Source organism: Balaenoptera acutorostrata, chromosome 10 (genome assembly GCF_949987535.1).
Source record: "Balaenoptera acutorostrata chromosome 10, mBalAcu1.1, whole genome shotgun sequence".
NCBI classification, from domain to species: Eukaryota; Metazoa; Chordata; class Mammalia; order Artiodactyla; family Balaenopteridae; genus Balaenoptera; species Balaenoptera acutorostrata.
The window spans coordinates 104170412-104197639 of record NC_080073.1 but is presented as its reverse complement, the minus strand read 5'-3'; the positions used below and the strand labels follow the sequence as shown (position 1 = coordinate 104197639).

The 27228-nt window shown below is 50.2% G+C and overlaps 1 protein-coding gene across 1 annotated transcript in view; it reads left to right on the top strand.

The window, feature by feature from the left end:
- The window catches only part of CDYL (chromodomain Y like), a 155728-nt gene that overhangs the window by 74993 nt on the left and 53507 nt on the right, over nucleotides 1–27228 (top strand). Inside the window, exon 2 of the mRNA XM_057555352.1 lies at nucleotides 9955–10621. Within this exon, the coding sequence (XP_057411335.1) occupies nucleotides 9955–10621 (667 nt within the window). The remainder of the gene's footprint in view (nucleotides 1–9954; nucleotides 10622–27228) is intronic.

The window sequence follows — 27228 nt, the reverse complement described above, 5'->3', positions numbered from 1 at the left end:
ATTACGTATATTTAATGTATTTCACATTTATTAATTTGTCTGACTCCTTTCACTTGAGTATAACTTCCAAAATAGAAGAAAGCAGTACTGTTTTTGTTTCTTCCTATAACCTCAGAAAAAGCAGAAACCTGACGTGTCGCAGGGACTTGGGACGTATTGGTGGAATTGGTGAGTGTGCTGACTGGTTAGCAGAACTGGGCTTTAGAATCCATGTGCTTCAGATGGATCCTAAGGGTGCATCATAGAGACCCTGAGGGTCTCGATCAGAGCTTCCTACCTGGCAGATCTCAGAGCTGGTTCGTCAGACTTAGAGTCTGCACATACTGACCCCACTTAGCACTTCCATGGCCGTCTCCAGGTCGCCGGGGCTCTGTGTAGAAATCGCATTTGGCAGTGCCTCTCCGCCCTAAGCGTTCTTCCCGAGATGGCATCTGGAGGAAATAGAGAGGGGCGCTTTCTCACAGAAACTACTCTGCACACCCCTGGTTCTGCGGCTCCCACTGTCTCTAAGGTTCACGTTACTGTGGAAGAAATGGGTTCCCGTTCCGCCTCTGCGCTGCCCCCTAGTGTCCCTCCGTGGAGTTGGGACAGATGATGTTGGAGGATCACTTTTGTGGCCTCAATCCCGCATCTCCAGGCAGGAGCTGATTTTGATTTTCTGGCCAAAGCAATTATATTCTGGCTCCTAAATGATTTGTTTGTCATTGGTCTGAGTCTGTGTGTGCCAGTGTATCTGCGTGGGCTGTAGAACAGCCAGCCGCATTTCACCCCAGAGTGGGTGTTATTCCCCTGGTGGATGTACTCATTCCTGTTCGCAGAGCACTTTGGGGGTTTTTCCACACAAAGGTACTCTCTGCGTGAGTCAGCTTATCATTCATGAGAAAGATTCTCATCAAACGGCATCAGCGAAGTCTGTCACAAACGTTACTTTACTGAGTCCTTCGTGTGCGCCTGGTACATTCTTATTTAACTTAATTTTGGCATGTCTTGGCATTTAGGTTTGGCTTTCTTTGTGGAACATTGAGGTTTAAAAGTGAATACTTTGGCAAACTTTTTATAATTGTAGATATATGGAAGCTTGCCTGTAGGACCGTAGTTTCTAACTTTGGCTATTTTGTTATGAAAATAGAGCTAAAAAGAAAATTCTCAAAGTCAGAAATCCTGGTTTATCTGTTCTCACTTCCTGAACAATTCCGTCTTTGTCTCCATCCGTTTAATAAAGCCAGACAGTCAAGCATTCTGACTCAGAACAGGAATTTATTATTTCTTCAAGCTCTCTATTTGGCATTTTTGGTTTGTGTTGTCAATGAAAAATAACAAATGCTTTTTTCTATTTTGAGGTATCTAAAGAATAATATAGTTGTTATGAAATATGTTTTTATAGTTTTTCAGTTGCAGCAGCTGTGCGGGGAAAGTTCTGATTCACCCTTGTTTATACAATACACATACATAGATTTGACTCAGTTTGTGATTTGTCTGTCAAGTATGCAAGAAGCAAGTGGTTTCATTGGTACCAGATACCATCCTACTCTTATTCAGAACAAAATACCAGAAATGTGACTTACTGGTAAAATTTCTAAGCGCCTTACCCTTTAAACAACTTGAATCCATTTTTACTTGTGTAAGTCATGTAAGAAAAAGTGGATGGGTAGGGTGTCATGACTTTTAGCAAACAGGATCCATTTAATGTGTATGCATATAGAATTTCTGATCACATATTGAGAAGGGAGACAGTAACAATATATACAGTCTCCCTACCTTCCTGCATATATACCGAGAGGCATATCACTGCTCGAGTATCTGGTGGTCTCATGGAAGGAGGAAATGGGAATAACGATGGTACCGTTCTGTGCATTTTTCATGGGGCAGATGGAAATCCACATTTGCTGATAACCTAAATCATAACATTTCTCTTGCGTTTTTGGTTAGAAAGTTCACTTAGCGTTTAACACTTTGGAAAACATGGCCATTGAAAATTTTTATCCTTTCATTCTACCAGCCTGCTTCGAGAATAAATGGATGAACATATAATAGGGCAGAATTCAGTCAGTCACTACTGAAGGAATTCAGAACTGAAACTCTGTGCCTGTGGTTACGTGCGTGAGGGGGAGCGAGGCTCCGAGCCTGGTTCCGAGCAGTGGGGCGGGTGCCTTCTCCAGGCTCCTGGATTTCTCCTCACCTGCTCTCCATTTGCACCTGCCACCGTCTTTGAGCATCCACTCGGTTATTTCCTTGAGTTTATTCCTCAGCTGAATTCTCGAATACAGAGTAAGAGTGTTTTAAACCTTTCGATGTTCTTTGTTGAATCGCCCTCCAGAACATAACACAGCTCCCGCCTTCAGCAGTCAGGCTGCTTCCTCACCCCCGGGAGCCTTCCAGACAGAAAGTGGTGTCTCCCTTTGGTGAGTTAAACCTTATTCATGGGGTGGTGGTGGCTTGTACTTTCTATCATGAATTGCTTACTCACAGTTCTTGCCCTGCTCTATTGTAGCTTTGAAAGAGGTTTTAATGCGGTAAGACGAGTAGCCTCTTGGTCCATACTTTCCACAGCTTGTCAGTTTTATTTTGCGCTGGTCCTGTTTTTACATTTATCACGTGTTCTCCATGTTTCCGTTCCAGCCCACCTCGCTCGGCTTTGGCACTCGGCTCCCCAGCACTGTGGCCAGGGGAACCGGTGGGCCGTGTGCTGCAGGGAGCTCAGCCCGCGGGGAGGACGCAGGTCTCTGAGGACCCAGCTCCGGTTTAGATGTCATCTGCCAGGAGCATCTCTTCATCCCCTGGTTCATTCCAGCCTCAGAGCTGCTTAGGAGTTTTTCTGTTGAGTTTGCTGAGTGAGGTGTGACTTACATACAGAAAGTGCATAGATGTTAAGAGTGCGGTAGTTTTGACAAATGTGTACGCCGGTGTAACTACCATCTTGACAGAGATGGAGCATTTTCACCACTTCAGTCTCCTTGTGCCCCCCGACCCCATCCACAGACTCCCCTGCTCTGATTTCTCACCACAGGTTGGTTTTGCCTCTGGTGGGCCCTCCAACAAGTGGAGTCACGTAGTGTACGGTCTGTGTCTCGTTTCACTGACTCAGCGCGATGATGTTTAGATTCACTCGTGTTGCAGGGGTCAGTGCTGGTGCTGTCTTATTGTGGGCAGCAGTTCAGGGTGTGAATATACTTCATCTTGTTCATCTGCTTTCCTGTTGATGGACACCTGGGCTGACCCAGTCTCTGACCGTTAGGATAAAGCTGCCCTGAACATTCTCGTACAGGTCTTTCTGTGGACGTATGTTCCTGGTTCTCTTGGGTAAATACCTAGGAGTAGAATTGCTGAGGTAGGTGTATGTTTAAGGAACTGTCACACGATTTTCCATACTCGCCAGTGTTGACCTGAAGCAAATAGACGGCCAGGTATTCTCCAGCAGAGATGGGTTTATTCAGGATCAGCAGAGAATTGCAATTCAGGGTCTCAGCTGAAGCAACCATGTGCAAGTCCCCCCACGGCAAGGGAAGGAGATGCTTTTATAGAGGTGACAGGGGAGGGGGCGGGCTTAGTATACAGAGCCCAGCTTTTCATTGGCTGAGTCCTGGCAGGAAAGAAGGGGAGTCTTTCTTCTTCCTGTTGGGCTTGGCTGTTGTCGCAAGGGTGAGAGCTCCCCCTGCTGGTCTTCCGACTCTATTTAATTGGGGTTTCTGTTCAGTAATGTTTTACACCAGCATGTATGAGAGTTCCACTAGTCCTGCATCCTCGTCAGCATTTACTCTTGTTGTCTGAATTTTACCCATTAGAGTAAGTCTTAAATTTAGGTAATATAAGCCCTCCAACTTCGTGCTTCTCTTTCAAGGTTGTTTTGGCTATTCTAGGTTCTTAACTTTGACATACAAAACCTTAGAGTTAATTTGTCAATTTATATAAAAGAGCTTTGGGATTTTTGATTGGGATTCTTTTGCATCTATGTATCAATTTAGGAAAAATTGACAACTACATAAAACTGAGTGCCGATTTATAAACATGGTGTTTCTTTTGGTTTATAAGTATTCTTTCTCTCAGCCATGTTTTGTCATTTTCAACATAGATGTTTTAGACATTTTGCTTAAATTTATCGCTAATATTTTGCTTTTTGATTATACTGTAAATGGAGATTGAAAATTTTTCATTTTAATTATTTAATACTACTATTAATCCTGTGACTTTACTGAACTTGCTTATTTTTCCTAGTAGTTATTGTAACTTCCTTTATTTCTGAGTTTTTAAAATCAAGAATAAATATTGACTTTTCCTCAACATTTTTTAATGATGGAAAATTTTAAACATCTAAGTGGGAAAGGAGTTTACAGTGAGCGTTCACAGGCCCCCTGCAGATTCTGCCTGCGCATTCTCCTTGTCATCCTGCCATCCATACATCCATTTCACTTGTTGACACAATTTATAGCAAGTGCCCACATCAGGACACTTCCCCCTGATAAACTTCATTTAGCATGCAGTTCATTAACTTGAATTCCATATGTGTTTATACATATTTGTTAATGATGTAACATTTTCTAACGATGCAGTGCACAGGTCTTAAGTACTATACAGGTTGCCAACCTTAACAAAGGCATGTACCTTTGCAACCCAAAGGCTTATTGAGCTAGAAAGTTCACTGATGTCCCTCCCAGTTAATTCCCTACCAACCTTTGTTTTTTGGAGTTTTTTTCAATAATAGTTTGGGGTGGTTTTTTTTTTTTTCTTGCTTGTTCAAGAATTTTCATTTAAATAGAATCATACAATGAGTAGTCTTTTGAGTAGGGCTTTTTCATTCAGTGTACTGTTTTGAGACTCACCCACGTGTTTGCATGTATCACCAGTTGACTTCTTGTTGAGATTATTGTATGTACGTATTACAGTTTGTCCAGTCGCTCAGAAACTTGGACTGTTTCTAGTTTGGGTCCATTATGAACAGAGTTGCTATAAATAGTTTTGTACAAGTCTTTTTGTAGGTGTATGTTTTCATTCCTTTTGGGTAAGTAATGAGGATTGGAATTGCTGCGTCATAGGGTAGTTATTTGTTTAGTTTTATGCAATGCTCTCAGACCTTTTACCAAAATGGCTGTACCGTTTGAAAATCCTACCAACACTGTATGAATATGCCAGTTGTACATCCCTGGTGTGTTTTCATTTTAGCCATTCTAATGGGTATGTAGTAGTATCTCGTTGTGTATTTAATTTGCATTTCCTCATGAACAATGATGTTCATCACTTTTTAATGTGTATACTGGCCATTCGTCTATCTTCTTTTGGAAATGTATGCTTAAATCCTTTGCCCGCTTTTAAATTAAATTTTGGTCCTTTCATTATTGAATTGTAGGAATTATTTATTAGTCTTAGGGACCAGTCCTTGAAGATATTTTTTATGGATATCATCTCCCAATCTGTGGCGTGTTTATACATTTTCTCAACATTGTTTTTTGATAAAGTCTCATTTATCAATTTTCTTTCTTTCATGGTTATTGCTTTTTGTGACCTAAAGAAGCTTTGCCTGCCCCTAAGTCACAAAGATGATGTCCTATGTTTTACTATGAAAGCTTCATATGAAAGCTTTTATAATTGGGCCTAAAATACATCTTGAATTAATTTCTGTGTGTAAAGGTTGGGATAAGGGTTGTGGTTCACTTTTTTTTACGTATGGATAGCTAGTATTCCAGCGGTATTTATTGAAAAGACAAGTGGATTGCTTTGGAAGCCTTTGTCACCAAAAATCAATCACTGACTCAATCATGTGGCCAGTTTAAGTGAGGGTCTACTTCTGGGCTCGCTCTCTCTTCTATTCTGTTGATCCCCTTGTACATCCTGTGTAAGTACCACACTGTTGGGAATCTCTTGGTTCTTGGGAGAGGGTCTTGAAGTATGGCTCTATGAGTCTTCCAGTCAGTTCTTTTTCAGGATTGCTCTGGGTTGCTCTTCAGGTTTGTTGCCTTTCCATGTAAACGATCAGATCTCGGCAGTTTCCACATAAAATCGTGCTGGGATTATTATTGGGATTGTCTTGTATCTATAGATGCATTTGGGAAATTTTACTTTTTAACAGTATTTACTCAGAATTCATGAACATCGTTCTTTCCTTTAAGTTTTATCATATATAATTGACACACAGCACCATGTAAGTTTAGGGTGTACAATATAATGACTTACATATGTTGCCAGATGATCACCATATTGAGTTTAGTTACCATCCATCCTCTCATATGATTAAAAGAGAAAAAGAGAGAGAAGTGTTTTTTTCCTTGTGATGAGAACTTTTAGGATCTACTTTCTTAGCAACTTCAAATATACCATAGAGCAGTGCTAACTACAGTTACCATGCTGTACATCGCCGGAACCTATTTATTTTATAACTGCAAGTCTGTGCCTTTTGACCACCTTCATCCAGTTGCTCCTTCCCTCTCCCCCCGCTCCCCCGCCTTGAACGTCTTTCAGGGCTGTCCAAGGATGTTTGTTTAGAAGACAGCCATAGTTTCTCCTGCCAGAGGTCGGGGCAGGCGTGCTCACGGCCCATCGTAAAAGACTGGCTTCCTGTCCTGTAACATCACCCGTTGTGTGCATGGGCCTCACCTGGCCGTCTGTGTCATCCTGTGGGGACTGGAGCAGGGACATACTGGTCCCCTGGCTGCTGCAGCTGCTAGGGAACAGAGAGTCCTCTGGCTGTGATCAGGGGTCTTGCCTTTGCCACATCCATGAAACAGAGCAGACTCGCGTGATAGCTTGCAGATGGGGTGAAATCACAGACACGTCACGGTTCTTGAGTTTCACTTGCGATGATGGCAAACTGACAAGGATGTGGTTTTCTCAGAGGAGAGGATGAAAGCCTCATGGGTCGCCTGGTGAGATACGAGCAAGATCCGTGGAGATCAGTGGCTCGCCGTGTTTACCAGTTCATCGGCCCGGCAGTAAATGGTTCCCCGCTTTGTGGCCTGACAATGAGGAGAAATGGAGACGGTTGCAGACTGACGCCTCACCACGTGGTCCTGTGTGGACGCAGCTGCCAGACACGGCCCCCTTGGTGGCCGACTCTTCTCTGGGCAGGAGGATGTGCTCAGCAGTTTGGTGGCACCTGGCCCAGTGCTTCTCAGGGTGACAGGAGGAAGGTCACAACCACCGTGGGCAGAAGGCAGGCAGGTTGTTAGGACCTTGAGTGCTTCCCTTGGGAGATGAGTGGGGACTTGCTACAGCAGGATAGGTGGCTCTCGCACTGACGGTCATGGCGGCCTCGGCTCCGTTGGGAGGTGACAGCGGAAGGCCCAGTGTTCTTTGCGGCGGGGCTGGTCTGGTCTTGCTTTCCCTGGTTGCGCAGCAGGAGGCTGCCCGGGGTTGGAGGGCGTTGGGCGTTACTTTGGCGGCTCCCTTCTGCGGGGCCTTCCTGTCTGTGAGCTCCTCCCCGCCCGCCTCCTCTCACTCCGCCGGCTGGCTCCTGGAGCCTCTAAGTCTGTGCTCTCTGGGACGAGGCCTGGCCGTCCAGCGGTTAGGACCGCGAGCCCTCACTGCCGGGGGCACGGGTTCGAGCCCTGTTGGGGGAACTAAGATCCTGCATGCCTTGCGGCGCGGCCAGAAAAAAAAAAAGAGAGAGAGAGAGAGAGAGAGACTGTGCTCTCTGCCGAGGTCTGGGGATGTACGAGCCACCGGGGTCCCTTGTTTCAAGGGTCCAATCCCCTCGGTTCTGTGGGCTTTTGGTTTCCTTCCCATGTGGTCAGATAGTTATGTGTATATTCCTCTCTTTCTTCCAGCGGAACAATGTATCTGCCTGTGTTTTTAATAGTTAACAACTGTTCTTAGTAGTTAAGGCAACTTTTCCTGTCCTTAACAGTTAACACACCTTTCACATGGCTGGTGAAAAACCTGTCTTCCTCATCTGTTGCTTCTAAGGTCCACCAGAATTCTTTGACATAAGCAGGGTTGTATGTAGTCTTTTTTCCCCGGTGATGCTCTGTTGTTCCAGGTTACCCAGGCATCGGTGTACGACTCAAACCTGAGAAAAGCCTTCAGCCTTGCTTCTGGTTGCAAAGTTATCCTGGCAGCCCACTGTTCTGGGAGGGATCACAGCAAGTATTAGCCACCGGCAGGGCCGCTGGCACAGTTATCGATGATGGTGCAACTTTGGTCTTCTTGTAAGCGGATATGTTTGCATGCCTTATTTCTCAGGCTGTTCGGTATTTTAACTGCAGCAATAGCAGAGTTAACTTTCTTCATTCTCTCACTGAGCTCTTTAACCGCGGTGGGTTTCTCCGTGGGTTTTTGTTCATAGGTTAGTGAACCTTCGTCCGTGCTCTTCTTTGTGTCCTGTGCAACCCCCAGGCCATCCCAGCACCTTCCTGGGCCCCGAGATTGTGGCGTGCGTTGGGTGTTAGGAGTGACCCTTTTTGATTAATTTTACTGCTCTGGAAACCATCAGAGGACTTTGCTATGTTCAGGAAAGCCTGGTTTTACTTCTTTCACGTTTGAGGTTTTTTAGATTGAGTTTTAGAAGGAAATCCTAACAAAAAGAACTTTTGCCTGTAATTCTGTGCTTTTATGAAGAATTTGTTTTATAAAATTCTTTACATCGAGATTCTGTAACTTTGAAAGCTCCCCACGCTGCAGCCTGGACCATGAGGGCCCACCGTGCAGGCCTGACGCCGCTGTGACGCGGGGTCTGCCTGGCGTGAAACCCGCCTTCTGCTGAAACAAGACCTTTCCTTCCCCTAATCCTTGTCGCCCGGAGGCAGTAATGTGTATTTAACTTTAGGCTCTTCTGTAGTTCAGGGCTTTAATTCTCTACACCCCAGGTAGGTATACTGGCGAGTTTGGGGGGTATTTCGACAGTAGGGCAGATGCTGGGGTGTAGGGTGTTCCCCACTCCCCTCCAGCGTCTGCAGCTGTACTCAGCTTCTGCTACTTTGGCATGTTGGAGAACTAGGTACACCGTTGTGTCAGCTGGTCTAAGCTGTAGCTTTGCCAGAAGTTTGCTGAAGACCCTGATAACGGCCTAGGCCCTGTCTCCTTAGTTAAAGAGCTGCCTGCCGTGTGGCCCAGGCCTCTGCCTACGAGGTACGAGGTACCTGCTGCCCCTGGGGAAGCAGGCTGGTGGTCTCTGTGTTGACTGGAGGGGTAACCACAGATTGTATTTCCCCAGTAACTTGGGGGACATTATGTGAAACAGATTCGTTCCCACGAGTCAGAGACGCTCTCCCACCTACACTTAGGATGTCAATTAAGGCAGTGGAATTTGTCACGGTAGTAACAGTACGTTTCATGCCAAGGTTGTGTGAATTCATAACTTTGATACGGGATGTGTTGATCATCAAATTCAGAGACTGACAGAGTCTTCCTTTAAAGATGTCGGTTCACACTAGTTAAAACCAAGTTTTAAAGGTAAATAACCTGACCGTTCTACACCATTTTATTACCAATAAAGCGTTAAGTCCTCTGTTGACCTTTTTCATTTTAACCGAGTGCTTCTAAGTGACGCTGTCAGTACCGACCCTGTTTCCTCGGCGCGTGGGCCGGTGCCACCCTCAGAGCTCGGCCTGGACCGCAGCCGTGCTGTTTCTTGGGCGCCTGCTGTTGGTAACAGGATGACCGGGCAGAAGGCTGGAGATGCCCAGCCCTGGTCCAGTTGTGACTGTGAAAACCAACTCAGGTGGTCGGCGTTCAATGTAAAAAATAAAAAGAGAGCTTCCCTTGAATCACAAAAAAACAAGCTCCCTAACACATCCATATATTCTGAGCATAAAATTTTAGCCTTTTGTTTGACTTAATTTCAAGGAAATCGCTAAAACCCCGAATGTTCTGTTACTCTTCTGTTTGCAGATGGTTTGGCTCGGGAAGAGACGATCACGTGCATTACCTGTTGCGGTTTTTATTATTCTTGATGTTCCATTATTACTACGCTTGCACCTTACTTTTCAGATAACACGTTTACACTTGTCTCTTTTCCTCTGTGAACAGGTTGAACGAATCGTTGACAAAAGGAAAAACAAGAAAGGGAAGACGGAGTATTTGGTCCGGTGGAAGGGCTACGACAGCGAGGATGACACGTGGGAGCCCGAGCAGCACCTGGTAAACTGCGAGGAGTACATCCACGACTTCAACAGGCGCCACTCCGAGAAGCAGAAGGAGGGCCCCTTCACCAGGACCAGTCGGACCTCGCCGAACAATGCGAGGAAGCAGATCTCCAGATCCACCAACAGCAGCTTTTCCAAGGCCTCTCCTAAATCGCTGGTGGTCGGCAAAGAGCCCGAGCCCAAGGCCAGCCCGCTGTTTGCCGCCGGCCAGAAGTTCAGGAAGAACCCGGCCCCGTCCCTCTCGACCCGGAAGAACATGGACCTGGCCAAGTCGGGCATAAAGATCCTCGTGCCCAAGAGCCCCATCAAGAGCAGGACCGCGGGGGACGGCTTTCAGAGCGAGAGCCCCGAGAAACTGGACCCCGCCGAGCAGGGGCAGGAGGACACGGTGGCGCCGGAGGTGGCGGCCGAGAAGCCGGTCGGGGCTCTGCTGGGCCCCGGCGCCGAGCGGGCGCGGATGGGGAGCCGGCCCCGGATACACCCGCTGGTGCCGCAGGTGTCCGGCCCCATGACCGCGGCCGTGGCCACGGGGCTAGCCGTGAACGGGAAAGGTGAGTGATGGTCTTGGAGGGGCGTGGGGGGTCCTGCCCCGGAGGGCAGTCTGGCGTGAGCCCGGGGGCTCCTGCGGGTGCCGCTTCTGACAGATGTCTGTCTGCGGGGACCCTGGAGAGATTTCGCCAGCCCCCGCTTTCTTCACTTGAAGGCTTTGACATGGACGTCTGAAGTCAGCATTGGCTTGTCTCTGTTTCATTGGCCGTCCACAGACTGGACCACCACGTTGACTTGATTTAAACAGTGTCCCACTCTGAGTAGGTTATGGCTGGGTTGTTTGTTTGGTTGGTTGGTTGGTTTTTCACAGTTTCTACCTTTATGCACCTCTTAGACACTGGGTCTCATGTTAGGAATCCATCTGAATTTTCTAAGTGTGGCCGGTATTGATTAGAAGTCATGGTTCTTGTTGTGCTAACCCATCTAAATAACCGGAAGTGCCTTTCAAGGAGGATATTGATGACCTAAGAGCCTTTGGGACTTTGATTGGTCTCTCTAAAATAGTCAACTGTTCAGATCCCTTTTTCAGAGCGGGAGTCCGTTCAGTGTGGGTGGTCTTTTCTGTTCTGCCTTTACCCTGTTCCTGACCCGGACGCTGCAGCTTGGGTGGTCATCCTGGGGCCTCCCCGACCCCAGGACAGCACACCTGGGGATCAGCATGGGCAGCTACCTTCCCTGCCCTTTTCCTGTGCCTGGCGAGCCGCCACGTCTTCTAGAATTCTGTTACATCTTGTCTAACGTATGCCTCACCTCACGGTAGGTATACCTGCCTGCTGTCTTACTGGCCCCCCTGCTCCCCGCCTCTTGGCGGCTCCCATCCCTTTGCTGTGATTCTTGGACGGGGCGCGATCCCCGGTCGCCAGCTGCTGCACCTCGTGGGCAGGCGGCCTCGAGTCTGCCCGCGGCCCTCCCCTGCCCGTCCAGCTCCCTCTCCGCGTCGGGGCGCCTGCTCTGCTCTGCCCTGTTCCTTCTTCGCCTCGTGGACACTGGTCTTCCTTCTGGTCCAAGAGCCACCCGCTCCCGTGTCCCTTCGTCCCTCGTGCCCCCTCGCCCTCCGTGTTGCAGGAGTGGGACGGTCTCTGTACCTGTGTGCATCTCCCTCAGCTCACACTTAGTAGAATAATACAAAACGAGGAAAAGTGATGTTGGTTTGTTTGGGGTGCTCTTTTCCTCCAGGGGATGTTCCCCTGAGACACCACTCTGCCGTCTTGCTGTGGTGCGTCCGCAGGCTTGGTCTTGGGCCCTGGGTCACAGGGAGGGGGATGTGCCGGAAATCAGGGTCCCCTCTGCACAGTACAGGGGCCTCTCGCCGGTGTTTCTCAGGCACGCGCTTTGCCCTGATGCCGCTCCTCCCTGCCCTTGGCCTCCGCCTGGAGCTCGTCCACAGAGCTGGCTTCTCGTGTAGCCGACCTGCTCACAGAGGCGGCCCTTTGACCTCGGCGCAAGGAAGGAGCATAGAGGCTCGGAGGCAGGCGAGGCCCGACAGCCCGCTAATCGGAGGCTCCACTTGACAGACGGGGGTCGAGTCCGGAGAGGCTGGGACGCTCAGGCCGGGCGGGAACCAGCACGTCTCGTAGTTCCCACCCTGTGTTCTCCTCGCCACTGCCGGCCACCTTCACCAGGGAAAGAAGCGTCTCCTGCTTCACCGCACGCTCGGGCCAGGTGCCACCTGGGCTCTGGTGCTGCAGGCGAGGCCTGGGCCCGAGCCGCCAAACGACAGCCCGCGGGCCCAGCCCTGTGTGGCCTGGGAGCTAAGAATGGTTGTCGCATTTTCTGATGTTTGGAAAAATCAAGAGGAATAATATTTCACGATCCGTGAAAATAGAAGAAATTCAGATTTCTGTTCCACAAAGCGTTATTGGAACACAGGCACGTTCGTTCATTCACCTGCAGTCTGGCTGCTTTCCAGCCGCAGGGACAGAGTTGAATCGTTGTGACGAGACTGTGTAGCCTGCAGGCTGAAGGTGGGCCGTTTGGCTTTTAACAGAAGAAGTTTCCTCACCCTGCTCTGGGAAGCCTTGGTCCTGGGGGTCGGGCACAGAGGGCTCAGATCCTGGGGTTCCCCTTTGATTGTCCACAGAGCTTGTGTGTACATAACGTTTTCTGGCCGGAGGGGACGCATAATTTTCAAAACGATTTTGACTCTTCCGTTCCCACATTCTGCTCTCAGCACAGTTCTGCAGGGTTGGCTGCCCTCAGCAGAAGCCCTCAATTTTGTATATAAGGAGGGTTGCGGCTTCCATTTAAATAAAAAGTGGGTGACTTCCTTTTTTTTATCACTCTTACCCATTTCAGAAATTTTTCAGTGTCTATAAGGGTGTCTGTGGTTAAAACCACAGGGGGCGTGTAAGCGTAAAATCTTAAATTATTTTATCTTGTTCTGCGGAGGTAGTTGATTGGGGTGAGAGTAACATATGTTTCCAAGGCCCCTGTGACCGCCCTTCTCTCATGCCCACCCGGGTCCCATACAGGTTGAGAATCTCCTCCCCACTTAGATGGGAGCAAGTCTGGCAGCCCCTCGGGAATGTCTTTAAGGCCGTGGTGAACCAGGCTTGCAGTGGTGTCCCGGACGCTGGTCAGGGTCACTGGGTGCCTTTGCTTCCTGTCACCCTTCTGCGGGGAAGATGCTTTCGTTCTTCCTGCCACTGGACTGTGGGCTCCGGGAGGGATGTTGTCTTGCAGGGCTGAGCCTCCCCGCGGCCAGAGCAGGGCCTCTGCGTGGCGGGAGTGATTTGGGTAGGACAGTGCTTGCTGGAGAAGAGGCTGTGTGACACGTCCTTTTCGCCCTGTCGCTGGGTCACACTAAACGAGAGGGGGTGCTATTGAAAAGACAAGGTCCGTGGTCCAGAGCATGGAACCTTCCGGAAAACCACATCCTCGCCTTCAGCGTGTCTCTCCTGACGAGCAGGACCGAGGCCCTCTTGGGTGGTTGGTCCACGTTCGTACATTCTTAACACAGATGTTTGTTTCTACCTTCCACGGTAATTTTAGAGCCACACCAGAACCCTGATTTGTTTTTCTAAAACTAATTGAAGCAGATACTTGTGGAGTCATTGGGAAATGAACCATCTCCTATTCAAAACATTAATCGAGTAGGGGGGATATTTTTGCCACCAAGCACAACAGATACTTAAATGTCTGTTACCCAAAAGAGTAAATGTTTCTGGAGAATTTTAACACACACACACACACAGTGACTTTTACAGACTAACCATATGTGTGTTTGGTTTTTGACTGTTTTAAGTATGAAACAGAGGTTTAAAAGATGAGTATATTGCTTCACTCAGAAATAGAAAAAATTTTAAATTTAGGCAGTGCAGCTGTGTTTCCACTCTTTTTTATTAATAAGTTAGTTTTCATGCTCTTTTAATTGCCTGATGAACTAATCCTACAAAAGAAGCAATTGCTTTTAAAAACTGTATTATTGTTACTTTGTTCTTTCGTGAGTTCAAATATATAGTTGATCACCATTCCACACGTATGACGTTTGAGAAAATACTAGTAGCAAACTGTTGTTTTGAAATGAGGTCTAAACCTTATCAGTGTTATCATGTAGGGTTGGCTGCTGGATTTTAAGTCAAAGCTAACAGATTTAGGAGGAAAATGATGGAGGAAATACCTTAACACACCACGTGTCTTCCACCCCATGAGCATTTCAGTCGGAGGAAGCTCCTGGGAGAAATTTTCGGGAAAAGTTGGCTTCTTCGCAGGAGCTGCGGCGTAAGTTCCTCCCAGTAAGAATATGAGGCAGGTGAGGCCTGGGCTCCCGGTCCAGAGCTCCTCTGCAGGAGGAGCCCTGGGGCCACTTGCTGTGTAGGCGCTGACATTGGAACTTACCTGCAGGGAAGGTTAGGAGGCCAGGAGACCAGTGCCCAGAGGCCATCGCCGGTCAGCGGGGCCCCAGCAGGAAGTGTCCGCTGGACAAGAGGACGTTTGAAGCCGCACTGTAGCAGACCATCAGTTAAATGCATGTACGAGGGCTCACCACGAAGGATTTCCATTTGAAACCAGCAAGCGTTTGTCCTCATCTCCCATGCGGCAAGGCTGCAGGGGGGAAATGACCCGCCAGCGGTTCGCGGGTGCTCACCTTTGCCGGCCCTGAGCACACAGTAGGTGGCCCCGCGGAACGGTGCACTCGCCCCGTTTCCTTCCTGAGCTGAGCTCGGCGGCCCCCAAACCTGGATGTGCTTCAGATTCCAGTGGAGTTTTAGGCACAAGGCCCCATGGAGAAGAGGTTTCTGCCCTGCGGCAGCAGCCTGTGGGGTGAAGTCGGTCAACCCCAGGAGTCTCTGAAAACGTACAGACCGTCATCATTTTACTTGAAGACTTGTAAATGGGCAGTTCTTTGCCGGTCCCTGATGTGGAGCCCAGGCCTTTAAAGGGGTGCTTCCACTTGCCACTTGTTTGAAGAGCGAGCCTCTTTCTTTACACGTGGCCCCACTGGTTTTGTGCGATGCACACCCTTAAACCCTCTTCTCCTGTTTCCAGTTCGGATTTCATTAAAGTGGACACGGTCGTAGGTACTTACCAGTGTGCCTGGGTGCACAGCCCTGGAAGTGTTCATTCTTCCCACTTTCTCACTTACACCTGTCGTGACCGCTCCTTTTACCCGTACGCTGTACATACTTTCCAAACATACCGTTTTCTCTGAAACATCAGCTCACTGTTTGTAATCACGTCTCCTGTATTGTGTAAAATGAACTAAGTGTGATCGTGACAGATTCAACGGGCCTAAGACGTTTCAGGGAGTCACCCAGCCAGCCCTCGACCAGCCCGAGTCCCAGCAGGAGGGACCCGACCCCACTGCCGAGCTCTGACCTCTGCTTCTGGGAGACTCTCCCCTCCTCGCCCCTCCGCGAGGTTTTAGGGCGCTCAGGAGTGCTTGGGACCCGGGGCAGCGTTGACCCAGTGAGCCCACTTCAGAGCCCTTGTGACCGTTGGGTTTTCTCTTTTCGTTTCCACTGTCCTTGTGTCTCTTCCTATTCCAGCGGTTCTCGGAGTGCGGTGCCCAGAGCAGCATGAGCGCCTGGGGACCTGCTAGGGACGCACCCCCCAGGCCCCGCCCCACCTGTCGAGCCGGACTCTCTCTCAGGTGGGCCCAGCACACCCTCCAGGTGGTCCTCAGGCCATCCTGTGCTGTGTTGTCTTGTGACTTTGTGGTTTTGTAGAGCAAGATGGGAACTAACTATCCACTACTAAATCCTTGTGTTTGTAGTATATTTTACGTTCTTATAGTTAGACAGATTTAGTTCCTATTTGCTCTTGATTTGAAATTGTCTTTAGGCATTTGTAAATTATTTTGAAATAAATACTTTAATAATTAAACATTTTTAATGACAGGAAAACATAAAATAATTAAAACATCTCAAAGAACAAAATGAACAGTAAAAGCTTCCCCCTCCCAAATCCCACCTCCTTCTCCTCCTCTCCAGAGAGAACTGCTGCTAACAGTTTTTTCCTTCCAGAAATTGTACAGACATGTACATCTTTTCAGTACATCAGTGGGCTCATACTTGTCATGTGGTTCTACCACTTAGGTTTCTTTTTTACTTTTATGATACGTCTTGGATGTATTTTCAGATCCACGTGAACAGCCCTCCTCCATTCTTTCAGAGATGTCGTGGTTGTTTACCGCGTGGCCTCAGTGATTTCATGTCGCTGCCCCTCAGCAGGGGGCACTGTGGCGCCTGGGCCTGGGTGGTCCCCTGGCTCAGCATCCCTGGCCCTGCCCTTAAGGCGCTAGAGTGGCCTCAGGCATAGTGGGTCGTGTTCCCGTCTGCCAGCACACCTGCATTCCCGCAGGGGCCTGTGTCTGGGTGCATCCTTTAGGTGAGAACCACAGCTATAGGCATCGTGAGTTTTTCCCCCGTAAATGAATAAATTTAATTGATGTTACAACAGCAGAAATGGTAACGTACCTCCTGCCTCAAACACATAGTACTCCAGAAATACTGTGAATTTTGACACAAGTAATTTACAAGTACATTGAGCGAAATAGGAAAGTTGACCATGGCCACCTCCCCTCAGAATACCATTTCCTTCCCCAGAGGGAACATTAATAGTTTGACGTGTGTCATTTCAGACGTTTTTCTGGGTGTCTGTACTCTTCGATATGGAATCGTACTCCATAAATGTTCTTGGATTTGTCTTTTTCGTTTGACATCCTGTCTTGGAGAACTTTGTACCTTAAGACTCACATCTCTACCTCACTTCTCTTGGAGTCGTAAACTTGATTTTTATTTTTTTGATACTATTTCAAACTTTCGGAGAAGTTGGGGGACAGTACAAGAAAAACCCGTCTACCCTTTTATCCACGTTCACCGATTGTCTGCATTTTGCCTCATTTGCTCTCTCCTCCCCCCGCCTCGTGCACGTGTGTATTTATACCCGCACGTACGCGCGTGCATAGACACCACTGTTATCCTGCATCATTTGAGGCTGCACGCTTGCTGCTGTGAACAAGAGTAAATGCAAGGGCTACGACTGACCTAAGATTCAGATGTTAGCAAATTGCTCTCTAAACAAGCTTGAAGACTGGGTGACCATTGACCTGTTCTTAATCCACCTTTAAATATCTGCCCAATGAGAAGGTAGAAAATGGTATCATTGTTTTAATTTTAAAACATGAAAACTCTGTTTTTACAGGTTATAATTGCTGGTTTGCATTTATTTTTCTGTTAGTCCCCTTTATATAGCCCTTGCCTATTTTGCAGTGGGCGGCGAGGGGGGTGTGGGCGGTGTGTGGAGGGAGGGATGGGTGGCTCAGCTTTTCCAGAGTGTGACAACTTCATGAACATGCATGTCACCCTCACCCGGGGACCACACTCGTCTCGGGTCTGAGCCACCATGTGTGCCCGTCCTCCTGGCTCCCACGCCAGGGGATAGAGTGAACGGGCCTGTCTGGTCTCTGCCTTAAGGGATATTTACAGCAGTTTAAAGAGAACACCCCAAATTAATTTGCATTAATTTTATGGTCCTTGCCCAGGTTTGAATATACCAAAGTGTGTTATTTTATTAAGTTGGAGTTTTATAATTTTAAAAGAATTTGGATTCCTTAGGTCATATGCAAAGAAAGAACCTTTCTGACTGCAGTTCCTGCTCCTTTTGAACTTTGTAACTGACTGGTACACGGGCAGAGGGAGAACAATCACATATTCAGATGAAATTCCTTTTTTTTTTTTTTTTTAACGTTTGCTCTTGTTGCTGCCGACTAGTGGGGCTGAACATCTGTTCCAAACCCCGCTCATCTTCTGTATCCTGTATTCTTACTGCTGTCACCTGCAGCGGGGGACTGGGCTTCTGGGATATGCCGCCAGCGACGTCCTTGACGGGCAGCTGTCCACAGCTGTGTGTGGACACCCACCCAGTCTCACCTCCGAGCCTGCCCTTCTGTCGCCTTTGTTCTGTCGTAAGTTCTCCAACCTGCTGCTGCTGCTTCCAGAGCATCTCGTGTTACAGACGAGGCTGGTTCTGAAAGAGAAAGTGATTTGGTAGAGTTGGTGGGACAGGGGGGTCCGTGATAGAACCTACTCCTGACTCCTGTTTGGTTCTTCTGTGTCACACAGGTGACAAGGGACTTTTTATAAGCATGATTCACAATACTGACCGTACTATAATAGTCGAGATTTTTTTCTGTCTCCAGTGAGTGAAATGACTCAAATCGGTTTAAACAAGCAAATAAAAATGCCTGCATTGGCTCAGAGTAGGATCCAGGCACAGCTGGATCCAGCCACCCCCAGCACCCCGTCTCCCCGCCACGGGCTCTCTGCTTCGTTCAGAGGGTGAGGGCTGGCGTGCCGACCCTCTCAGCAGACCGGGCAGAGAAGCGTCTCCTCCTTCCCAGGAGTTCCAGCGGGTGAGAGCAGCCCACCCAGAGTCTGGTTCCCCAGGGAACACCCCAGCCGACAAGCAATAGAAATGGGAGCTGGGCTGAGCCCCTGAGAGTCTCGACACATTTACGATTACTGAGTACATTTAAAATATGACTCTGCTCTCCTCGGTCACAGAAAACCGTGCGTGTTAAATATTGACCATTGAATAATAACAGCTCCAGTGAGTGTCCCGTTCCGGCTTCTGGGTGGTCCTGTCTCGTGGACGTGCTCGTCTCTCGTGGACGTGGTCCTCTCTCGTGGACGTGGTCCTCCTCTCCCCGCCGGCCGCTGCTGCCCTCTCACTTCCTAGCTTTGTGCGTAAGTTGGGTTGCGCACGACTGCCTGTTGCGGTCCTTGCAGTCCTGTCTTGGGGCTGCCACTGTGTTGATCTTCTAATTTGATGTCACCTTTTAAAAGTCGGTCACATTATTAATTACACATGAGGAAAGGTGATTCTCATAAGTCAGTTTATCAGGCACCACTTGAAGGAAGACCCTTATTAGGAGTCGAGTTCCCCAGGATGCCCTCGCCGTGGGCGGAGAGGTCTGCAGTGGCCCGGGAACCTGGGCTGGGTGGAGGAGAGCCGGTTCCCTAGAGGAATCTCTGAGAGCAAAATCTGGTGGCGAAGATCCAGAACAGGTGGACAAATTCGATACCACTGTAGATGGTGGGATGGGAAAGCATTTCAGTCTCCTCTGGAATCTTCTGTGTCGTCCGGTCCGGTTGTTTACTTAGAGTAGGTGCTTGATGAACATTTGTGTGTGAGTGGACGAGGTGCCGGAGGGATTTTTGTCTCTTCTACTTTCATCCTCAGTGTTTGTCTTCTAAAAAGAGTGTGAGTGAAAAAGAAACAGCAGATCTGTCAGGGGAGATGGGAGAGATTGCCAAGGAAGTAAGAGCCAGGGCAGCTTTGGAGCTTGCGTGCAAACATGGAGTGAGAGGTGATTCTTCGAGCTGGAAAAACTGAAGAAAACATCTGTAGGTTAATGGTGTAGAACATCTTTTTTAAAACACCAGTGAATAATTTCACTTTGTATGACAACGTGCAGGAGGCAACTTGATAGGTAATGACTCGGGCCTCTCCCGAGATGCACCCACTTCCGGAACCCCGGGTCGCCAGAATGAGCTTCAGACCAGTGGAGCCCGTCCCGGGCCTCGGGCCCAGGTCCTTTCGAGGTGGAAGTGACCTCGGCGTTCAATTCCGTGCATTTCCGCCGTGGAGCTGGCTTCTCCCTTCTCATCTGCCCCCAGCTTAGCAGCGTTCATTGCTGTGTCCTCGTCAGATTCCCCAACGTCCTCAACCTCCTGGGAGGGGGTGTCCCGCCCGCCTTCCTGCCCCCGGGCCTCCTGCCCTCGGCTCTGGGGTGGAGGTGCTGACCCCCAGGCTCTGGGTCCCGCGGTGCCAGGCAGGTTCCTCCGGGTCTGTGTCTTCTCCCCTGTCACTGACTGATGCTCCGCCCTCCCGGTCCTGCCCCAGCATCCCTCAGAGGCGGGCTTCACACCTTCGTTCCCACCCTAGGACTCGGCCTGACCTCTCACTTCTGACCCCGGGAGAGCACCGGCCTGGCGTTCCGCGGCCAGTCCCCTGCTTCATCCCATCCACCCGTCACTGGTCCTCACGACCCAATGGCTGGTGCTTGTCCCAACGTTGGACTGACAGAGAACGTCAGGATTCACAACCCCTTTTCCTCGGGGTTTGACCTCTTAAAAACGATCTTGTTTCCACCCTGATCCCTTTTGGGCCACACTGTGGAGAATTTAGTCCACGTTCTTGGTCCTCTCCTTCCCTCCTCTGCCCTCGGTCTGGCTCTCGGCACCCGGACCTCTGGCCACCCCAGCCACGGAGTCGGGGCTGCAGCCTTTTAATGTTTTATGTGGAGCGGAGGACATGTTTTGTATGGCTTATCACGTCTTTTAGTTTTGTTTTCATTTTCAGGTGTGGTAACAAACACATAAACACTAAGTTTACCATCTGAAACATCGTTAAGCGTGTAGTTCAGAAATGTTAAGTGCATTCACGTTGTCACACAGCGGAGCTCTAGAACTTCTTCCTCTTACAGAGTGAAGCTGTCCCCATTAAACACTAATGCCCCTCCCCACAGCCTTTGGCAACACCATCCTACTGTCTGTTTCTATGATACTACTTTAGGGACCTCATATAGTGCAGTCACACAGCATTTGTCCTTTCGTGTCTGCCTTATTTCACTGAGCATAGTGTCCTCAAGGTTCATCCGTGTTACAGCCTGTCAGAATTTCCTTCTTTTGTAAGACTACATACTATTCCATGGTATGTATGTATTTTTTCCTTCATTCATCTGTCGATGGACGCTTGGGCGCTTCCGCCTCTTGGCTATTGCGAATGATGCTACAGTGAACACGGGTGTGCAGACATCTCTTCAAGATCCTGCTTTGAATTCTTTTGGGTAAATACCCAGAGGGGGGATTGCCGCATCACGTGGTAATTCCGCTTTTCCTTTTTTGAGGACCACATAGCCACAGCATTTGACATCCCCCCAGCAGTGCACAGGGGTTTCCATTTCTCCACACCCTTGCCAACGCTTGTTGCGTCTTTGTTTTTAAAATACTTGTTCTGGAACGCTGCTGTTCCTTGTTCACCTTTCACCTCTCGTTTTCTTTTCGGTTGCCTTTGTGCTATTCTTCTGCCCCCCTTAAGTGGCCCGGTCCCCGGGGCTGTTCGCCGTGGCACCCGTTCGCAGAGGGATGTTTGTTTGGTGTGCCGGGCCGTCAAGGGGACCCTCGCGGAGCAGCTGCTGGCGCTGGGAGCATCGCTTGGGGTTCCGATGCCTGGGCACTCCCTGCTGCCTACACACGTAGGGGCCTTCCTCCAGCTCAGCCAAGGTAGCAGGCCGAGCTCCGGTCCCCTGAAATGGAGGTGACACCCTCCCCTCCATAGCTGTACCCGGCGGACAGGGGACTTCCGGGGAGTAAGAACCAAGACTCCCGTCCTACTTTTTCTACCACCTGCCTGGCCTCATGGTAAGAGCTGAATGTGTGGAGTGGATAAAAACATTTTTTTTCTTTCCTGGTTCATCTTAACATGGCTTTTCATTACTAGCATTTTACTGAATATTCATAGAGTATTGTTTTGTCTGGGCAAAAATCTAATTAAAGAATTCATTCAACTTCAGCAAACAAACGCAGTGAGGACAGAGCACTCCCTCTAGCCGTGACGTGCTCGCCATCATCTGGGTGCTACGGGGAGAAGAAGGCTTCTGTGCGCTTTCTCCCGGGGCCCGGTTCCGGGGGCTCCTGGCTCACCCGCCCCTCCCCGTCTCCGTGGCTGTGGGCCCTCCAGCTGGAGCTGGCTGTGCTGGGTTCGTCTCACTCGGCTTCAGACACAGTTGTGGGGACTCCTGGGTTCCTGAAGTGGTTTCCCCTCTGGTTGGAAGGCGTGTTATAAACCTTGCTTTGAGTTCCTGGCCGAGGGTGTCCCGTGCTGAGGGTCAGCTGTCTCCGCACGGGGACGGGGGACGGGAGGGTCCTGGAAGCTCCGCGCCTCCTCGTCACACGCTTGCTGGGCATCTCCTGTGTGCAGGCTCCATGCTGGATGCTGGGAGTTCAGAGCTCAATGAAACACAGCCCCTGACTTCCGGGAGCGCGTAGCCCGGAGGGACAGTTGTTGGTGAAGGAGCCCTCGTTTCGGACCACGGGGCTCCGTTGAATGGCGCGGCAGTTGACAGAGAAGGTAGCTCCGTCCCTGGTCCAGGACGGATGGAGCTAGAGCACGGCCGCTGCCAGGCCGCAGTGTGGAAAGCTGAGCCCTGGGGTCTAGGCAGTGCTCCTCAAGGCAAGAGCAGTAAACCAGACTATCAGTAAGGAGATGGTAATAAACTTACCCTCGTGCAGACCTGCTCTTGCTGAAATGATGACTTCTGATGAGATAAACCGTCTCTGTTTAGAAAGCAGTTACGCTCCTGTAGCAAATACCCGTCTCCCCTAGTGATGGGGAGCTAACGTAACTGCCTCTCAGTGTAGAACCATAAATGGGACCTGCCGAGACAGCGGGAAGACTTTTTCGTTCCAGGTTGTGTTCTGAACTGTGTATGTGCGCCTCAGGGCAAGTGGATTTGTTACCCCTTCTGTTCACCGGGCACAACTCCCCCAGCCTCCAGCCCCCGCCTTTGGGAAGATGTGCGTCATAATCAGGTTTCTTTATGATAACATCTCGTCTGCCTTCCCTACTTCATTAGTTAAGAGTTGTTTGTGCTTAAAAATATTTTTCAATGGGGGCATAGTAAGTTCTCAAAGTACCTTAAAACAACCCCCTTTCTGGCCAGTTATCTCAGTCATAGTCATCTCTCATTTCTGTCTGCAGTTCAAGTTCTTTTTTACGTGTGGGTGACACGAGGAGGGCAAGGGGAGGGCAGTTCTTTCTTACGTCAGGAGGAAAGAGGTAGATGCCTTAGGACCACGTCAGCCACTGAGAAACGCAGCTCGCCCACCTCCGTGCTGAGAAGTCAGCATCACGAAGTCCACACACGCGAAGAGAGACGTCGGGTCACCAGCAGGCCACACAGTCCCTGTGTCGTCCACTGCACCAGTAGGTCGGGCCCCACCCCGTCCTCAGCTGCAGTTCTCAGGCTTTACCACTGTCCCAGCCCAGCCCACCGCCAACCTCACCTGAATTTCAGAAGTCAAACTGGGTGAAACAAGTAGTGCGCCCACGAGGACGGTTGTGGAAGTGCTGGTGCGTCCCGGTCTCGCTGACTCTGGGCTCACACGATTAGGAGATTGACCACCCTGAGTCTGCGTGGTGGGTTCTGTCCTCTGCACCCCAAGACCAGACGAGGAATGTGAAGCCCACCGAGGCGTCCTTGCTGATGGACGGCGCTGTCCTGGTTGGTCTCTGGCAGCTCCCTGCCCGTGCGTCAGGGTCGGTCCCAGGCCTTAGTTAGTCCTTGGGATCTGATGCCAGTGTGGGCGCTGGCCTCCCCCGTCCCCCAAGACAAGCCCGGATTGTTTCCTAAACGAGTCGCCGATTTTGAAAAACAGGATTTGTCACCAAGGGGGACAGGATCTCAGCGCGTGCTTCATCCATCCAGGGCACGTGCGGTCGGGAGCCACCTGTGGGAGGGTGAACCGCTGTATCATCTCGAGGTAATAAAGGGAGGCGTAAGGTTTGCTTTTGAGAATTAAATCAGTGAAGCCTTTGGCTCCGTCTGGGTTGGGGGCAAAGACCATGGAGCCTGAACCACGTCTCGTGTCTGGAAGCCCCTCACTTCCCCAGGGCTGGCAGCTCAAGTGCTGGGCCCCTTACGATGGAGACCTTTCCTCTCCAGCCCACAGGACCGTTTCTAGTGTCATTCTCGTGGCATTTCCTGCAACTCTACAGGGGTTGGAGCCTTAAAAAAAAGTCACTGGTTCTAATTAAATCTTAAAGTAACAAGACGTGGTATGTGAGGAGGCGTGCCCACAGTTTTAATTAAGTTTCATGTTGGTAATGGGGGTGAAGGTTTCGCCTTTCATCCAGTGGGTCCACCTGTCCCACGGATGTGTGATGTGATTTTTATGACATGTAACACATTATCATCACCTGAAGCGCTTGCGCTGGACTGCGGTGATTTTCCATCTTGCTGATACAGTTGTAAATCACGCAGCCCTGTGGGCATCCTGATTGTAGCGTTTCTTCTCCGGACGACCCTTCCAGCAAAGCTGGACAGCTGTTTCCTGTACTTGGCATTAGCTCTGAAGGTTCCATGATGTCTTGGCTTGGAGGGAATGCTCTGATAACGTGAACACGATCAGCGGGATTACGGAAGCGCCCGCTGTTTAATTATCGTGTTGCCGGCGCTCTGCTCACATCGCTTCTGGTCTCACCGGCCACAGCACGAGTGTGAAGGTTGCAGGAAGAGGACAGACCACAGCGCACGCCAGCCTTGGGACGGGTGACGTCTTACGCGGGGCGTGACTGCAGCTGCAGCGTTTCCGTTGCCTGGCGCTCACGCTACCTTGTGGACTTCAGAGGGGGAGTGGAAGCATTCCGTCCTCCTGCCAGAAGGTTGACTTCCGTGCTTCGCTTTTGCAGCCCAGCCTCGCCTGATGGGCCACAGTCGCCCCAGCTTGACAGCAGCCATGAGCGGGAGTGGTGTAACAGTCTCAGTCTGAGTTTTGCTTGGTTGGCTTCGTGCGGGGAAGGAGGAGTTACCCTGGTAAATTCCCTGCTTGCGGAGTAATCCAGTTTTCACGGGGGGTTCCTGCTGTGTGTTTCACGAGCAGGGGGACACTGGGTGTCCTGGGGTCTGGCCCTGTGTGGTCCTGGGCCGGCTGGGGAGATGCTGGCAGGGTCTTCAGGGCCACAGCCATGACCGCGTATCCGGTCCACGTTAGAACCCGGGGCTCTAGCGGGTCAGGTGGGTGCCGCCCAAGAGCTGGGATGTCGCCCAGACGTCCTGCTGCAAAAAGAGGAGCCGCTGGAAAATGCAGAAAAAGCCACGGCAGTTGTGGTGTCTGTTTCCCCGATTCGGGGGAGAACGGAGAGAAAAGCTGACTGTGGGAGTTCGGCCCTAGTACAGTTTCGAAGTACGTAGTCTTAATGTTCAAAGCTGGATTCTAAAATTTCTGTTATTTTTTTAATACAGTATTTATGTAACTGAGCAAGTTGTGCTTTTCAGGTGTTTGATTTGTATTTTGAGTCTGTTGTGCTGAGGTCAGTTTTCCTTCTTGACCCTTGAGTAGCTCTTGTCCTCATCTGTGAAGTGATGTGTCAGGTTAAACCTTCTCTCTTGACCTCTTGCTTTTCAGCCTGTGGTTCTGGTCTGTGTAAGGTGAGCACGCAGTTCTGAGTCTGGCTCGCTCTTGAGTTCCGTGTCCCAGGCCTCCCTCCTGGGGGTCCACAGTGAAGAGATGCACACGCCTGCCCGCAGTCAGGGGCTCTGGGCCGCCCTCTTCAGTGCGCACCGGTGGCCCCCTCTAAAGGGCAGACGTGTGCCCGGCCGCATGCGGTGAATACCTGGGTCTCTCGCAAAGGTGGGTGTGGTCCCGCCTCCGGGATTGCCCTGGAAGCAGGCTAAGAATCGCAGCCAGAGGGGCTCCTTGGCAACAGCCTGATCAGCCGGATGGGAAAGGGGCCTGTGAGCCGCACGGCAGGCCATCGGCCCTGCAGGTGGTCACCGGGGTGAAAGCACAGGATTCACAACTTGGCTTTCACCTCATAGACTTGAATAGTGCGGCCTTGGACCCTAGTTTGAGAAGCACTCATCTAATGTCTGGCCAAAGCTAGACGTTTGCCTTAGAAGTGTGCTCTAGGAGATGCTGGTTTGCTCAGCCTGCAGCTCTGCGGCCCAAGCTGGCTGCTCGGTGACTGTGGGCAGGCCCCAGGGCTCCCGACAGCTGTCCTCTGTGGCCCAGCGTCACACGGTTTCGGGGCTTCTCTCCCCGAGGTAGTCTGCTAACGGCAGGCCGGAGTGACGGGTCAGCTGGCCTTCAGCCCTGGCTCTCCAAGGATCTGGGCTGTGTTTTCTTTCTTTCTTTTTTTTTTTTTAAATAAATTTATTTATTTATTTATTTATTTTTGGCTGTGTTGGGTCTTTGTTGCTGCGCGCAGGCTTTCTCTAGTTGTGGCGAGCAGGGACTACTCTTCATTGTGGTGCGGTGGCTTCTCGTTGCAGAGCGCGGGCTCTAGGTGCGTGAGCTTCAGTAGTTGTGGCGCACGAGCTTCTGTAGTTGTGGCGTGTGGGCTCTAGGCGCGTGGGCTGCAGTAGTTGTGGCGCACGGGCTTAGTTGCTCTGCGGCATGTGGGATCTTCCCGAACCAGGGATCGAACCCGTGTCCCCTGCATTGGCAGGTGGATTCTTAACCACTGCGCCACCAGGGAAGTCCCTGGGCTGTGTTTTCTTAAGCACAAAACCTTGTGCTACTTTTAAGTACTGTAATGACAGTGCCTGGCCTGTGGGGTTACCACTGTCTTTCCTCATTTTCTCCCCTCAATCCTTGAAAAAATGAAACTTTAATTCCCGTCAGGGTCTCCAGGTAGCCCACACGTAGTCCTCTGACATTTTGACTCACTATAAATCCTCCAACCAGCAGCTTTTTACATCCACGTAGAAGTGTGCTGCGCGTCGTTAATTAAGACTGTGACACGTACTAACTGGAGGTCACCTTCAGGGCACGTGGTCCCATCCTGTGTCTGTCTAGATGCTCTGTTCTTTGCTGGGTTCTGCTTCCCTGATTAACGTACAGAAGGTTCTGTGCTTAGACTAGATGTGGGTTTGAGTGTCCACACCTGTGCACCGAGGTACAGGGTTCAAGTGTGTGGGATCATCGCCCTCTTAGACACAGGCCGCTCCTCGTGATTCCCAGCCGGGAGCTGGTGCTCTCTGCCATCTGAAAACATTTGTTCCGTGGTTTCGTGAGACAGAGAAGCCTTTTCAAGGAAGCTGCCGAGATAGAGGGGAAGCGAGTGTATGAGTGGGAGAGAAGATCATTTGTCACGTCATCGCCTCTGTCCTTGTACTGGACTTCTTAAAGTGGTCAGTTTCGTCATGGGCATTGCAGACACCGGCTTCATCATCGCCCCCTCCATCCTGGCAGGGGCTCCAGGCTCCCCACCCCAGTGCGTGTTGCCTCCAAGGGTCGTCTGGGCCCGCCCCTCCCTCGCCCTGACCATCCAGCATGCCGCCAGGCCCTTCATTCCACTCCGAAGTGTGCCCGTGTCCCTCGGCTTCCCAACCTCTGGCCATGCCACCACCTAGACCAAGCACCCCACGTCGTCTTTATTG